Source organism: Girardinichthys multiradiatus, chromosome 2, assembly GCF_021462225.1.
Source record: "Girardinichthys multiradiatus isolate DD_20200921_A chromosome 2, DD_fGirMul_XY1, whole genome shotgun sequence".
NCBI classification, from domain to species: domain Eukaryota; kingdom Metazoa; phylum Chordata; class Actinopteri; order Cyprinodontiformes; family Goodeidae; genus Girardinichthys; species Girardinichthys multiradiatus.
Window position 1 is genome coordinate 32779706 of NC_061795.1, and position 15082 is coordinate 32794787.

The 15082-nt window shown below is 39.6% G+C and overlaps 1 protein-coding gene and 1 long non-coding RNA gene across 2 annotated transcripts; both read left to right on the forward strand.

Moving 5' to 3' along the window:
* The first annotated feature begins 11 nt into the window (after positions 1-11).
* On the forward strand, positions 12-2300 carry LOC124857103. Its single transcript, XR_007035505.1, has 4 exons — positions 12-103; positions 187-242; positions 316-2042; positions 2138-2300. It is a non-coding gene; the product is annotated as an uncharacterized LOC124857103 (long non-coding RNA).
* A 4879-nt stretch (positions 2301-7179) lies between these two features.
* On the forward strand, positions 7180-12113 carry armc10 (armadillo repeat containing 10). The gene is made up of 7 exons (XM_047348172.1): positions 7180-7385; positions 7649-8028; positions 8278-8423; positions 9955-10089; positions 10193-10369; positions 10506-10577; positions 10670-12113. The coding sequence occupies exons 2-7, from the start codon at positions 7770-7772 to the stop codon at positions 10919-10921; spliced, it is 1041 nt and encodes a 346-aa protein (XP_047204128.1). The 5' UTR covers positions 7180-7385; positions 7649-7769; the 3' UTR covers positions 10922-12113.
* Positions 12114-15082: the final 2969 nt, after the last annotated feature.

A 15082-nucleotide genomic window follows, 5' to 3' on the forward strand; every position in this document is an offset into this window, starting at 1 on the left:
AGGTAATTAAACAGATTATCACACAGACAGCTGCTGTTTTCATCAAATGTCTGTTTGCATTGCTGGAGGTGAACTCTATTGCTGTCATGGATCTTTCATTTGGGTATAAACAACTGTAACATATATATTTTATTTTACCCTAAATTGTTTTATTATTTTCTATCTTTAAAATGTTTTTCTCTTCAGGGTTTCCTGGCTTTGCGTGCTTCTGTGGGGCTCCATTTGCTTTCCTCCTCAAACTGGTAAGCATATGAGGAGTTTTGGCCTTCATTTTTAAAATCCCAGTAAAAAAATGTTTTGTTTGTTTTCTGATAGGTTACGGTATTGCACATGGATACAATCTGCACAAGAGCCCACAAACCCCTAGCCAGGTTATTCCTGGAGAATCTTTAAAGCCGACATATGAAAATGAGATAGACGCTATGGGGGAACAAAGCTTTGTTTCATTGCAAAGTGGACCGGTTTTTCATGACGACTGGTTGCATTTTGGTTCTGTTGGTAGCTTCCCTGAAGAGATTGTGCCAAGCCAACCAGGCCTGGTGGACCAGGAAGACATCAATGAGAGTAAAAATGGGCAAAACATTTGGAGCAGACAGGGTAAAACTGAGAAACCCCTGGATAAGCACAGCTTTTTTACAAAGTCTGTCGATTTCACTGAAAACATCATCCCTTCTACTCTTCACGGTAACCAAGTCTTTATTCACCAATCTACTCGCCATCTGTATAATGGCTTTCCTGCCCCAGAACTTCTTAAAAATAACATAATCAATAATGGGCTTCCTGGTGAACATAATGATTGTTTTATTAGTGTTTCCAAAAACAATCAAGTTCACTCAGGCTACGACCAACCACAGCAGAGAGAAATCCCTTCCAGTGTATTCTCCGGTGAGGATTCAATCACTGACCGTAAGACCGTAGCTGTGTTTGATGCCTCTAACGGCCCATCTCAAGATTTCATCTTCTTTTCAAAGAAGAGATCCAGTTCAGCTCCTTTAGGGTACAGGTCAAAGCTCCATAGGACAAAATACAAACCTGTATTTTCATCTGGCTTTGACAACAGTAAGAGTTCCACAAAGTGGGTCAAATTCATGTCCTCTCTTTACTTAAACCCCCATCTTTAAATTACTTCAAACCAAAAAATCAGATCTATGTCCCAAATTATGAGGGCAGAAACAAGAACAAATTCCAATCCTTCCATACATACAAATCCAGTGTTGGCAAGAAATCAAAGGATGGAGGGCGTCCTCCCACATCCTCGACGAAGGCGTCTACTGAATCCGCTCCAAACTTCAAATTACTTTTTCCACATCTGGGTCTACGAGCAAATATACCAGAAAAGGAGCAGGGTAGATCTCACCTGGCATTTAATGTGAAACTTTCCAGTCCTTTATATGGCTCAAATGAACGTTCCAGCAATCTTGGACACCAGAGGTTTAACGCTGGTCCCTTTATTCTGGATGCCCACCCAGAAAATAAAGAGAAATCCTCCAGCTATGAACCAAATAAAAAGATTTTCTCCCAACATAAAGATATGCATTCAATCCACAAAGAAATTCCACCTCAAACCCGTCCTAGCTCCTTTTCTGCTCAAGATAGATTCCTTTTTCTAAATGGTGGCTATGAGGATGCAATGAAAGCTGGTTTGCTAAAGCCAATAAGCCAGCCAGACGGCATGCAGATGCTTTCTGACTCCATGAAAACAGATCCCACTAACTTTTTCTCTTGGCCTTCTGAGCTGTTTTCTGAACCCAGAGAAGCAGATTTAAATTGTATAATCTGGAAGAACACAAAAAGTTCTTCTCAACCAAGGTCCCAAAAGTCAGCCCGCTCCTCTGTAAATGCATACATTAAGTCCAAAAACCGCTCCGCAAGGACTACGGCGTTCTTCTCCAGGACCTGTTACAAACCATTTCAGCAGACAAGGCTGATAAATGGCAATGGGAATCCGTCGTAAGATGACCTGCTAATAAATCCCACACCTCAATATGCAAAAGCAGTCGGTCAAACGGTGAAGAAGTAACCATTCCTCAAGTCACAAAATGGTATGTCACGTTTTTTCAGATCTATATGCTGTTTTAAACTTTGCTGAGCTTATAACTTGAACTGTTGGAATGTTTTTCTCTTTTGGTCTTGATAGGATTTGTTTCCAGGTACAAACCAGGTTTTTGGTCATCAAAAAACTGGAAGGGGGGCCCGACTTTCTACAGTTTTTGTTTGTCCACCATGCAATGTAAATGTTGCCAAAGATAAATTTCCAGTTGCAAATATCAAAAGCAGTAAACTTCCATATTTAAGCACCAGGAAGCTTTTGTAATTCTTGAAACCACAAGTGTTGACCTACCTGAAGCATGAGCTTATTAGCGTTTTCTTGTAACAAGAGATAGCCTTCTCCAATTGACAAAATGGCTCGTGTAAAATTGGATGTACAATTATAAAGTTTATTCACTTCCAAAATCTGTGTTTTAGCTTGGCTTTTGAATATGTGCATACTTGTACATTACCGTTCTGGAGCTTTAATCACAATATGTGTCTACAGCCTTGGATTTCAGAGAGACTGCTGCAGTGCACTGGCCTGCATCATTAACAAATTTCTGCCTACAAAAACCAAACAAAAAAAAAAACTGGCTTTGACTTGTATGTATTTACTTTGATTTTATACCTGTAGGAAAACCTCAATGGGTGAGTTCTCCATCCCCTTTTAAGTCAACTTCAATATATTATTTAGTATTGGTGTGCGGTTTTCTGTGGAGGGGAAAAGGTTTAGACTGAAGATTCATGCCGCATCTCGTCTGACAGCTGATGGAAGGTTTGAATGAGAAACATGAGAAAGGGAACCACCATGTGTGTGTTTTGGGTAGTACAGGAGGTACATACCAGTTGACAGTTTGCAGATTATCATGCCCCTGGAAGGCCAGAAGCACGTTTTAAGGAACTGTATCGGATCATTGGGACAGGACAGACAGGAAGCGGTCAATAACGCCTGTTGAAGGAATGTTGAAAACCGTTTTAAAATTACTTTTAAAAGCTCTTGAAATGCTACAGTTACCAGTGTCAAATTGGCTATTTATATTGTGTATATACTAAAAAAGAAAATAAACTTTCAACGCAGCATAAACCCACCTTGCATATTTGTGAGAGGCAGTGGTTAAGTTGACTCATCTTCAGGCATGTTTGCAGCTGCCATATTTTCTGTCTGATACTGCTGACTAGCACTACTTTTCATTAGCAATATTTTATTATTAATTTTGCCAGATATTTCTTTTTGGAAATTCATTGTTGCTTGGTAACAGAACACTGAATACGGCAGACCTCTGTGGCAAGACGTTTGCATATCTAATAAACATCTTCTGAGGGCACTCATGTCTTGGAAACACCTCGGGTTGATGACATATGGCTGCCAGTGAGAGTTGCAAGAATAAGCTGCTTTTCTGATGGTTTGGATCCCATTAAACTAGTGGCATACCAAGTGCTCCACAACATGTCTTTGAAGAACTTCAGTGTTTTGAAAACACAAAAAAGGAGAGAAATATGCTAATACTGGCCTGTATTGCAATTAGTAGTTGGTGTGGAGACTGACCTCAAAAAGTGGCAAATTCGACTTTTTCTTTTTTTTAACTTGAAACTAGAATTGACTCAACTCATGTGTTTTAGTTCCTAATAGCTGGAATTTATATTAACACGTTAGAATTTTTGAGGATGACTTAACTAATTTAGTCTGGTTGTGACCACTAGTGGATGAAAACAAAATCTTAACAATTAGGATTTTTGAGCTGCAGTACTTTGGCTTACTAGTAGGACGTCTGCCCTAACTAGCTGGACAAAATGCAAGTTGACAGTTACCGAGTCACCAATCGGAAATGCAACCCCACCCCATACAGCGAGGACTGGGAAAGACCACAAAGCAACCTTAGTCAGGTTCTAAAGATCCAACTTCCGAACGCATTCAACTCGGCTGTGACGTCATTCTTGGATACAATTGCTGATTTGTTACTTGGACACATCTAACGCACCATTAAAAAATCAAGATCTGGTGGTAGACACTATTCAATTCAGTTTATTTATATAGTGCCAATTCACAACACATGTTGTCTCAAGGCACTTCACAAAAGTCAGGTACATACAGGTCCTTCTCAAAATATTAGCATATTGTGATAAAGTTCATTATTTTCTATAATGTAATGATGAAAATTTAACATTCATATATTTTAGATTCATTGCACACTAACTGAAATATTTCAGGTCTTTTATTGTCTTAATACGGATGATTTTGGCATACAGCTCATGAAAACCCAAAATTCCTATCTCACAAAATTAGCATATTTCATCCGACCAATAAAAGAAAAGTGTTTTTAATACAAAAAACGTCAACCTTCAAATAATCATGTACAGTTATGCACTCAATACTTGGTCGGGAATCCTTTGGCAGAAATGACTGCTTCAATGCAGCGTGGCATGGAGGCCATCAGCCTGTGGCACTGCTGAGGTCTTATGGAGGCCCAGGATGCTTCGATAGCGGCCTTTAGCTCATCCAGAGTGTTGGGTCTTGAGTCTCTCAACGTTCTCTTCACAATATCCCACAGATTCTCTATGGGGTTCAGGTCAGGAGAGTTGGCAGGCCAATTGAGCATAGTGATACCATGGTCAGTAAACCATTTACCAGTGGTTTTGGCACTGTGAGCAGGTGTCAGGTCGTGCTGAAAAATGAAATCTTCATCTTCATAAAGCTTTTCAGCAGATGGAAGCATGAAGTGCTCCAAAATCTCCTGATAGCTAGCTGCATTGACCCTGCCCTTGATAAAACACAGTGGACCAACACCAGCAGCTGACACGGCACCCAGGCCATCACTGACTGTGGGTACTTGACACTGGACTTCTGGCATTTTGGCATTTCCTTCTCCCCAGTCTTCCTCCAGACTCTGGCACCTTGATTTCCGAATGACATGCAGAATTTGCTTTCATCCGAAAAAAGTACTTTGGACCACTGAGCAAAAGTCCAGTGCTGCTTCTCTGTAGCCCAGGTCAAGCGCTTCTGCCGCTGTTTCTGGTTCAAAAGTGGCTTGACCTGGGGAATGCGGCACCTGTAGCCCATTTCCTGCACACGCCTGTGCACGGTGGCTCTGGATGTTTCTACTCCAGACCCAGTCCACTGCTTCCGCAGGTCCCCCAAGGTCTGGAATCGGCCCTTCTCTACAATCTTCCTCAGGGTCCGGTCACCTCTTCTCGTTGTGCAGCGTTTTCTGCCACACTTTTTCCTTCCCACAGACTGCCCACTGAGGTGCCTTGATACAGCACTCTGGGAACAGCCTATTTGTTCAGAAATTTCTTTCTGTGTCTTACCCTCTTGCTTGAGGGTGTCAATAGTGGCCTTCTGGACAGCAGTCAGGTCGGCAGTCTTACCCATGATTGGGGTTTTGAGTGATGAACCAGGCTGGGAGTTTTAAAGGCCTCAGGAATCTTTTGCAGGTGTTTAGAGTTAACTCGTTGATTCAGATGATTAGGTTCATAGCTCGTTTAGAGACCCTTTTAATGATATGCTAATTTTGTGAGATAGGAATTTTGGGTTTTCATGAGCTGTATGCCAAAATCATCTGTATTAAGACAATAAAAGACCTGAAATATTTCAGTTAGTGTGCAATGAATCTAAAATATATGAATGTAAAATTTTCATCATGACATTATGGAAAATAATTAACTTTATCACAATATGCTAATATTTTGAGAAGGACCTGTACATTCCAATTAATCCTAACCATTGAACAGTGCAGTTGGATTCAGTTATTTATTCAAATTGGATAAAAAGTTTTTCTATCTAAGGAAACCCAGCAGATTGCATCCAGTCAGTGACTTGCAGCATTCCCTCCTCCTGGATGAGCATGTAGTGACAGTGGACAGTCACTGGTGTTGACTTTGCAGCATTCCCTCATACTGAGCATGCATGTAGCGACAGTAGAGAGGAAAAACTCCCTTTTTAACAGGAAGAAACCTCCAGCAGAACCAGGCTCAGTGTGAGCGGCCATCTGTCACGACCAACTGGGGGTTAGAGAGAACAGAGCAGAGACACAAAAAGAACAAAGAAGCACTGATCCAGGAGTAATTTATAGGGGAAGGAAAAGTAAATGTTAATGGATGTAGCTCCTTCAGTCGTTTCACCTAGAAAGAAAGAACAGATAAACTCTGAGCCAATTTTCAAGGTTAGAGTCTGAAAGAGAGCACGTATAATTAGTTACAGTTAAGCTCAGTCAATCGCCATGTCAAGGAGAGAGAAAGGGTTAAACACTAAAAGACAGGGCCAAGTGGATCATCGGTAGAGGGTGAGCATTAAATTGTTGCCAGCAGAAGCTTGGACAATGCCCCTGTCCAAAAAGGTGTCACAGGTAGAAACAGAGTCAGGCCAGGTTTAGCTTCTAGGAAGAGAATAGAGAGAACAAGGTTAAAAGCTGAAATAACAGCAAATAATGCAAAATTGGAGAGTAGTGTGAGAATGTAGCGAAGAGGGTGAAAGTGGTCATTATGTCCTCCAGCAGCCTAAGCCTATAGCAGCATAACTACAGAGATAGCTCAGGATAACCTAAGCCACTCTAACTATAAGCTTTATCAAAAAGGAAAGTTTTAAGCCTAGCCTTAAACCAGGAGCTGGTTCCACAGGAGAGGAGCCTGATAACTAAAGGATCTGCCTCCCATTCTACTTCTAGAGACTCTAGGAACAACCAGTAAACCTGCAGTCTGAGAACGAAGTGCTCTGTTAGGAACATATGGACCAATCAGATCTCTGATGTATGATGGAGCTAGATCATTAAGGGCTTTATATGTGAGGAGGAGAATTTTAAATTATATTCTGGATTTAACAGGGAGCCAATGAAGGGAAGCTAAAATAGGAGAAATATGATCTCTCTTTTTAATTTTCATCAAAACTCTTGCTGCAGCATTTTGAATCAGCTGAAGGCTTTTAACTGCATTTTGTGGACATCCTGATAGTAAAGAATTACAATAGTCCAGCCTTGAAGTAACAAATGCATGGACTAGTTTTTCAGCGTCACTCCTGGATAGGATATTTCTAATTTTGGCAATGTTCCAGAGGTGAAAGAAGGAAATCCTAGAAACCTGTTTAATATGGGATTTAAATGACATGTCCTGTTTTTTTTTTTTTTTTAAAGACTCCGGTCCAAAGACAACAACTTCTGTATTGTCTGAATTTAGAAGCAGAAAATTACACTAAAAAGCGAGGAGGAAGCAGAGATCAAACGGAATTAAAAAAAACCGAAATTACATCATCTATAGTGTGTTTAAAAAGCGTAGATATTTTTGACTTCGTTGTCAAGGCTGAAGAATAAAGACACATTCGGCTTGCCATAAAAATAAACGTTGGACAACAAAAACTATCGGTGGTAGGTTTTATGCTTTCTAACATTCACGATTTGATGCCCAAAAACGTACGACCTTTCAACAGAGAATTTTACATTTTAAAACAATCAGCATCATATAACGTACTGTAAGATAGTTTATAAATTAAATTATATGCAAGTCACTCAGATATATTTGGCTGGCCGTATTAAGATGGTCCGTGACAATTGACGAAATTAGTGACAACTGTAGCTTTTCAGCAAAGTTGTGTGAACCTTATAGCAATGAAAATGTTTAATTTTTTTAGGTCGGGGTGTGTAACCAGTGCCGGCTAAGATATGGGTTGGGTTAGTTTGGTAACCGATTAATTGTGAAAGGTTTTGGTGCATCTGCAGCTAATTGCTAAGCAGCTAGCAGAAGTTAGCAGCATGGGTGATGGCAGTGTTGTTCCAAGACTTGGCAACATGAAGGCTCTGCTGGGAATTGTTGCTGGAGCTGGAGCTTCTTACGGGCTGTACAAACTTATCAGTGGGCAAGTTTTTAAGAAAAACAAGAAAATTCCCCAAAGTGAAAGTCCCGGTGTGAAGAGCAGCCAGCAGGGGGGAGTTGAGCTGCGGCCGGGAAGCCTGCTAGCCAAAGTATCCGGACTGGATGTTGTCTGTGCCCGGCCAGATGATGCAGCATCAGGTAAATATTAAACGGTAATCAACGTTAATGAACTGCACTCACAGCAGAAAGTTGACATCTGATCAGTGTTTTGTAGCACAACAATTTCTGAGTACAATCAGTTATTTGCCAAGTATGGTTGCATCGTTAACATCCAGACTTTGATAAATCTTAATATCCTGAGCTTTTGTTTAAAAAGAGCTATCGCAACCATTTTTAGCATATTCAGTAGAATTCAAGGCTGGCAACATTTCTGTTTTTGCATCGAAGGAGAGATCATCCATCAATCCCCCAACAAACTGGAGTTGCATCACTTGAAGATGCTGCTGTCACGTCTGCAGACCAGTGATGATCCATCTGATCGGTCTCAGTTTCTTCTGACGCTGGGAAATGCTGCTGCCTTCACTGTAAATCAGGTAGACTGAAATTACACAGTACCCTCCATAATGATTGGAGCACTTGGTAAAGATTTAGTTAAAATTAGAACAGTTGCATATCACACTGATAAAAATACAACATTTACTGTAGGCACGTTCATTCAGTGTGTCTGGGGGGATTATTGCTTTTCACAAAATCATGACCTTTTGGCACCTGTAACAATACCTAGAATATAATTTGAACTGAAATTTCTAGAATTATTGCATTTGAAATGACGTCTGTGTTCTGGGTTATAAATATGGCTACTAGCCAATGGCCACTAGTCTGCACAAGGACACATTGAGCAGGATGGTACAAGAAGTAAAAAAAAAAATAAAAAATCTCTACACCTCACTGTAGGAGAACTGCAGAAATGAGTGCCATCTTAAGATCAGTAAGTCTCCAGGACTTTAGGTATCTACACATGAACTCGATGGCAAAAGCCTTTTCTGCTCTATTGTTAAAAATAGAAAAGGATTCTGGTAAACTGATACTTTAACTATAGCAGTGTGCTTTGGCCAGATGAGACCAAGCTTTTTTCTTTTTTTACAGTAAGCACTGCATGGTAGAGGATCTGTGATATGGTGGTCCTGTTTCTCTCCCTAAAGTCTTAGGAATGCATCACATCAGGAACTCTTTAAAATATCAGTAGATTCATAATTGTTGGGCTGAAGCAGAAAACTGAAAATGGTTTAAAGCTGAGTCATGCAGCAGGATAATAATCAAACATATGGCCACAAAAAAATTAAATGGTTCAGCACACACAAACTTAACATTTCTACCTTTTGACTTATTAGTCTCCAAATCTCAGTACTATTAAAACATCTGGAGGAAGAGAAGAGAGAACCAGGAGTCTGGATGATCCAGTGCTTTGCAAAAAGCAATAATAAGCACCAGGGATTTTGGCCAAAAAAAAAAAAAGAAAACATGGATTTTTTTTCACCACTAAATAATTCAGATGTTAGATGGATGGATTTTAGTGGGAGATTATGCATCTACAGTAAAAGTTACATTTGGTTAAAGGCATTTTACACATCTTGACGAGCATTACCAACAGTGTAGAGAGCTGTACCTTAATGTTAAATCTGATCGTGCTGTAGAGGCTTCAAAATTTGGCTCAAAACTCAAAAAACCTCTTTAATAACTTATTTTGTGTTATTTACTATTTCAACTGGTAACCTGACCTAAACTTGTACCCATCGTATTATTCTGATTCAATCCTGATGCACAGTTTGTTGTCTTTTTTTCTTTAATTTCAAAGCTGATTACAATGTTTTTTGTTTGGTTTTTATAAACTACTAATCGGTGTTCTTGAACTAATTAAGTCAATTAAAGCAACTTTGCCTTTTCCAAAACTTGTATCTGACTTTGACATCTTGGAGTTCAGCAGTTTGTTGTTATATTGTAGGCTTTCTTTAACAATTACGTTAATGCCAAATATTAATCTAGAATCATTGTTTTGCATATAGCTCATATCCTCATCTACAACTGCTTCTTTTTGTTTTTATTTACTTTTTTTTCCTTCCATAGAACCAAATTCGGGAATTAGAAGGGATTCCTATCATAGCTGGCTTCCTTCCTGATCCTGCTCCGGAGGTCAGAGTGCAAGCTCTGAATGCTTTAAATAATCTTTGTATGAATATCCAAAACCAGGAGCAAATAAAGGTACGTTGCCATAAACATTACACCACACAGCAGCTGATGAAACGAGACTCTACTTTTCTTGATGTATTGGTGTCGTTTTATAGCTTTTATTCTTTTGTTGAAGCTTTACGTGCCACAGGTGCTGGAACTGATTGAAATGTCAGCAGTGAACTCGGACCTTCAGCTGGGTGCTTTGCGGCTGCTGACGAACCTCTCAGTCACAGACAAACATCAGCATTTGCTGAAGGAATCGGTCACTCTTCTATTGTCTCTGCTGGTTGTCAGTAATGAAGCATTACAGGTTTGTTGAATTGAGTATCCTTTAAACACCTTTTTAAACATAACTTGTCAAAACATGTGGAACAAGACGTTTTTAAATTGCTGCTAAACAGCCATGGATGGATTTGTGAATTTCTGGTAACGTTTTTTTCTTTCAGGTTCAGACCTTGAAAGTTCTTGTGAATTTGTCCTCTAATCCAGATATGATGGATGACATAGTTCAAGCTCAGGTAATCGGTTATCGTCCTTATGAAGATCCACTAGCAAAAATCCACCAAAACAAACTGCTTCACTCAGTTGTTTTTCTTGCTTTGTGACCCAGGCTCCAGCTTCTGTTCTGCTGCTGTTCGATGAACGCACATCTCCTGCAGTGCTCCTGCGACTGCTAACGTTTGTAGGGAACTTGAAGGCCTGGAGGCCCTCTGCACAGGTGGCTGATGAACTCAGACGAAAACAGGATTGTCTTTTCCGTGTCATGCTGGATGAATCCTCCCAGATGCATGGCAAACTTGTCCAGATGCTTTCACACCCTGATAGGGAGATTCAGGTCCAAGTAGCTCGTACATTGACCTAGACCTGCCTACCTTCTACCTGCCAATCTTTGGTCTTTAAACTGATCCTCTTTGACATTAAACTTCTTGTGAATTGCACTGTGGCCTCCTGGGGAAACGTAGCAGTACCATTTATCTCCACAGTGTTTCTTACAGCAGTACTCTTACAACCCATTTTCTAGAACCTGACTTTGCTACGGATTAAGTAAAAATGATGCCGCTGTTCATTCAGTATATGTATGCACACACATTTTGAGAAGACCCACCTCTTGTTTTCACTGCTAGTGAGTTTTTGTAAGAAATCCACTTTCCTTAAAGATCATGGATCACTTCTTCAAAATGTAATTATAAGTCTCTGAAGACTTGGTGAAATTTTGAGAAATTAAACCCAACTGCCAAAAGTATTTTTGGAAGGATTTTTAAGGAACTCCTTTTCCCAAATAGCAGAAGCCTTGTTCTGTTCGGTGGGCAGAAGCAACAGAGCTGTTGACTTTTTGTTCTGCAAATGTGAAAGAGAGGAGCTCAGTGAATCGTGAAGACTTTAAAGTTCAGCCACTGCCTCAGCACCACAGAAGTGAATTATGTGGAGTGCTGGGTAGATAGAAACCGGGATGAACTTTGAGCCACGGCTGCCTGAAGTAGGTGCTTGTGATCTTAAAAACTTGAGCAGGCACATGTACTCTTAGCGGAGCCCCCAGGAAGGAGCTGGAAGAGGATACCTGCACTGCCATCGATGTGATGCAAGCTGAGATGCAGCTTGGAACTGATTGAGCTGGCCATGATTGTTTATTAGATGTTTATGCATAACAATGGTTATTTATTCACAGCAGTGATGAATGTGAACTACGCGCCGTGTTGTCATATATCTATGCACTAATGAGACAGAAAATAAGAGAGCCAACTTTTGTGTAGCTGTTAAATATGAACTGGAGAGAAGACCAGTGAAAGTCCTTAGGTATTTTGACAGTATGGCACTAATTGTAAGATGTTTATAACGGTGAGTCTGGATGCACAGATATGCTGCACATTTTTATTGGACATGTTTTTTGAACCTACACCTAAAAATCTCTCAGGTAACTATGGTTTACCAAACTAAATGGCAGGATGCTCTTTGATTTATGATCTAGTATATATTTATGAACTAGTTATTTAGTGTTTTTCCTGATTAGAAAATATTTATCTTTAAATTGTTCAATAAATATGAATTAAGACCCATTTATTTGTCTTTTATAGTGACTCATAACCTAAGCTGAACTTTACTTTTAAAATGTGGTCTGTTTTAACAAGGTATTTGCTTTCATATATAGCCATCTGGCAAAATAATTAACAAGTTAACTGTAATTTTGAATCCAATTTTATTCGTAATTGTCAAACATTCATCAAATCTGAAAAAAGTTATTTGTCTGCTGGAATCATCTATTTCTCTAAATGACTGTGGTTCAGGGAGTCCTTAACAATGCTTTGTGCTTTTTAGGAGCGTGTTGGTGTACTTGGCGATGGTTAAAAGTAAGTGCACCCTCAAACAATTTTAGGGTTTTGTGGGTTGAAATATAAAAAGATCACAGATCTTTCCAAGTTCTAAACTTTTGTTTAAAGCTACCTCCAGAGTAGGAAAACGGAGAACAGCTTTCCCAGAGTCGTATTTATTTGTGCATCCATCTGTCGTCTTCACCTGCTTGTCCTTCCAGAGTCGCGGGGCAGCTGGTGCCTATCTCCATCAATTATCGGGCCAGGGTCATATTTAACAGAAACAATCATCAATAGGTGTGACTACCTATTAAAAAGGAGGCATTTTGGCAGTTTGGTCTAGAGGATAGGAGTGTATGTTAACACAATGCTATCAGTATTGACCTTAGAGAAGTTATTGTTGCTTTCGGTTTGAAATTCATCATTTTTACAGTGAGAAATTATTCCAGGAGGAAAACTCGCGACAAATTCACCCCAAATTTAGGTTGTGCAATGCTGATAGAAATTGCAAAAAACTTGAGAGCTCCACCTGAGAATCTACAGGGCTTAGATGGTATGCTAAGTTTAAATATTACACTTCATAGCAGGAAGATTAGAATAAAACTGAACAAGTGTGAAAGGGTTGCCAGGAGAGTTACTTCTTTCTAAAAAGATGGCAACACGTCTTGGGTTTGGGAAGTTGAATCTGAATAAACACTTGTAAAACTTTTTCTGATGAACAGCTGAGGCCAGTGCAAAGATGTTTGTCCTCATAGCGCAGCGCTATATTTGGCAAAAGACAAATGGCATGTCAGCACAATCATTTCATAGTAACTGCCAAGCATGGCGGTGGAGAGTTGATCTCTTAAGCTTCCTCTGCAGCCATAAGATCTGGCACAGAGTTCAACAATTCCTCAGTACACCAAATATTCTAGAGCCAAATGTGAAGATCTGTCAAACAGCTAAAGCTTGGCCTAAACTGGGTCATGAAACAGGGGACAGCTTCAAATCCACAAGATAATGGCTGCAAAACAATCGAGGTGGTGCAAATCCCAGACTGTATCCTGTCAAAAAGGCTGTGGCAGGATCTCAATGAGCTAAAAAAAACTGATTGTAAATTAAAAAAATAAGCCACAATTACTCCACAACAATGTGAGAAACTGAAAAGGTTATACAGAAAATGATTAAGTTTGCAGGTAAAGGTGGTTCTAGAAGTTACTAAATCATGGACTTTTGCATTTTACTCTCATCTTGCTTTAGTAAATGGTGTTTGTGGGGAAATAACTTTAAATCTTAGTAAAGGCCAGATTTTTTATTATGTCATATAAAACCCTTCAACTGAAAGAGGGTTCACTTTCTTTGCTGTGACTGTATTGTGTAATTAAGTCTTTCTTGTGAGCACCAGTGCAGCTGGCCCACCACACTGTGGCGCCAGACATCTGGATGCTCTCACCTGCACTCCTGTAGACGTTCACCAGCGGCTCTGAATAGAATAGAATAGAAATGTCCTTTATTTTCCCGTAAAAAGGCAAATGGAAGCATGCAGATAAGGTAAAAAAAACTCGATGAGAAAGGGACTGCAAAGTTAGGGAAAAATTACAACATTTGGCGGACGTTTGGCTCATATTATTGTGGACATATCAGGTTTTTGTTTTGGCCAAATATTTTTCAGTAGGGGTTCAAATCCTGCAGTAACCCGAACAGTACACAGGAAGCACCCAGCCAGCTTACAGTTATCAGTTTACCTAACATATATGTGACCATATAGAGAGAGCAGCCCATTGTCCATTGCAAGGAGACATGGTAAACAGAATCACTAGTCCAGTTGTATCCATTATGGAAAGAAAACAAGAGGCCGATGTTAATGGCAGCAGTAGCTGTAAATTACGCATAAATGGAGAAGGACAAAATAAAATGAGCAGTGGTGATCTTTATGTCCTTCAGCAGCATAACTACAGAGATAGCTCGGGATAATCTAAGCCTCTCTAACTATAAGCTTTATCAAAAAGGACAGTTTTAAGTCTAATCTTAAAAGTGAGCAGGGTGTTTGTCTCGCGGACAAAAACTGAGAGTTGTTTCCACAGAAGAAGAGCTTGATGAGATCTGCCTCCATTAAACCACCAGTAAAACAGCAGACTGAGGATAAAGTGCTCAGTAGAAAACATATGAAACAATCGTATCTCCAACATAAGAAGGAGCTTGATTATTAAGGGCTTTATGGGTAAGGACGGGTTTCTAGATCTTCTATTCTGGATTCAGCAGGGAAACTAAGACTGGAGAAATATTTTCCTTTTAGTTCTAGTCAGGCCTCCCACTGCTGCCTTTTGAAAAACATAAGCGCTTTTTATAAATGTTTTGGGTATACATGATTTAAAAGAATTACAATACTCCAGCATGGACCATTTTTTCTGCATCACTCTGGGACAGGACATTTTCTCAATATTGTGCAGGGAAAGATGGGTTGTTCCAGCAATCTGTTTTATATGGGATTAAAAGGACATGTTCTGGTCAAGCATTATACGACAGTCCAATTACATTAGAGGCCAATTTAATGGCATAAAGTGTCTGACTGTTCTTTTGTTTTTCAGGTCATCTGATAACCTCTGTTTTATATGATATCAAAAGCAGTAAATGAAAAGTCTTCCCAGGCTTTAATGTCTTCAAAGAATGCTTGTCATCTACTTAAACTCGATTAAGCAGCATTTATAGAAATATTTGAAATAAAATGCAGTGTGGAT

Bases quoted from the DNA above. Each gene is read 5' to 3' on its own strand.
- armc10 (XM_047348172.1), top strand. From the start codon at position 7,770: ATGGGTGATGGCAGTGTTGTTCCAAGACTTGGCAACATGAAGGCTCTG. The intron at 8,029-8,277 runs GTAAATATTAAA...TTTGCATCGAAG, and splicing joins GCCAGATGATGCAGCATCAG to GAGAGATCATCCATCAATCC. The intron at 10,090-10,192 runs GTACGTTGCCAT...CTTTTGTTGAAG, and splicing joins AAAACCAGGAGCAAATAAAG to CTTTACGTGCCACAGGTGCT.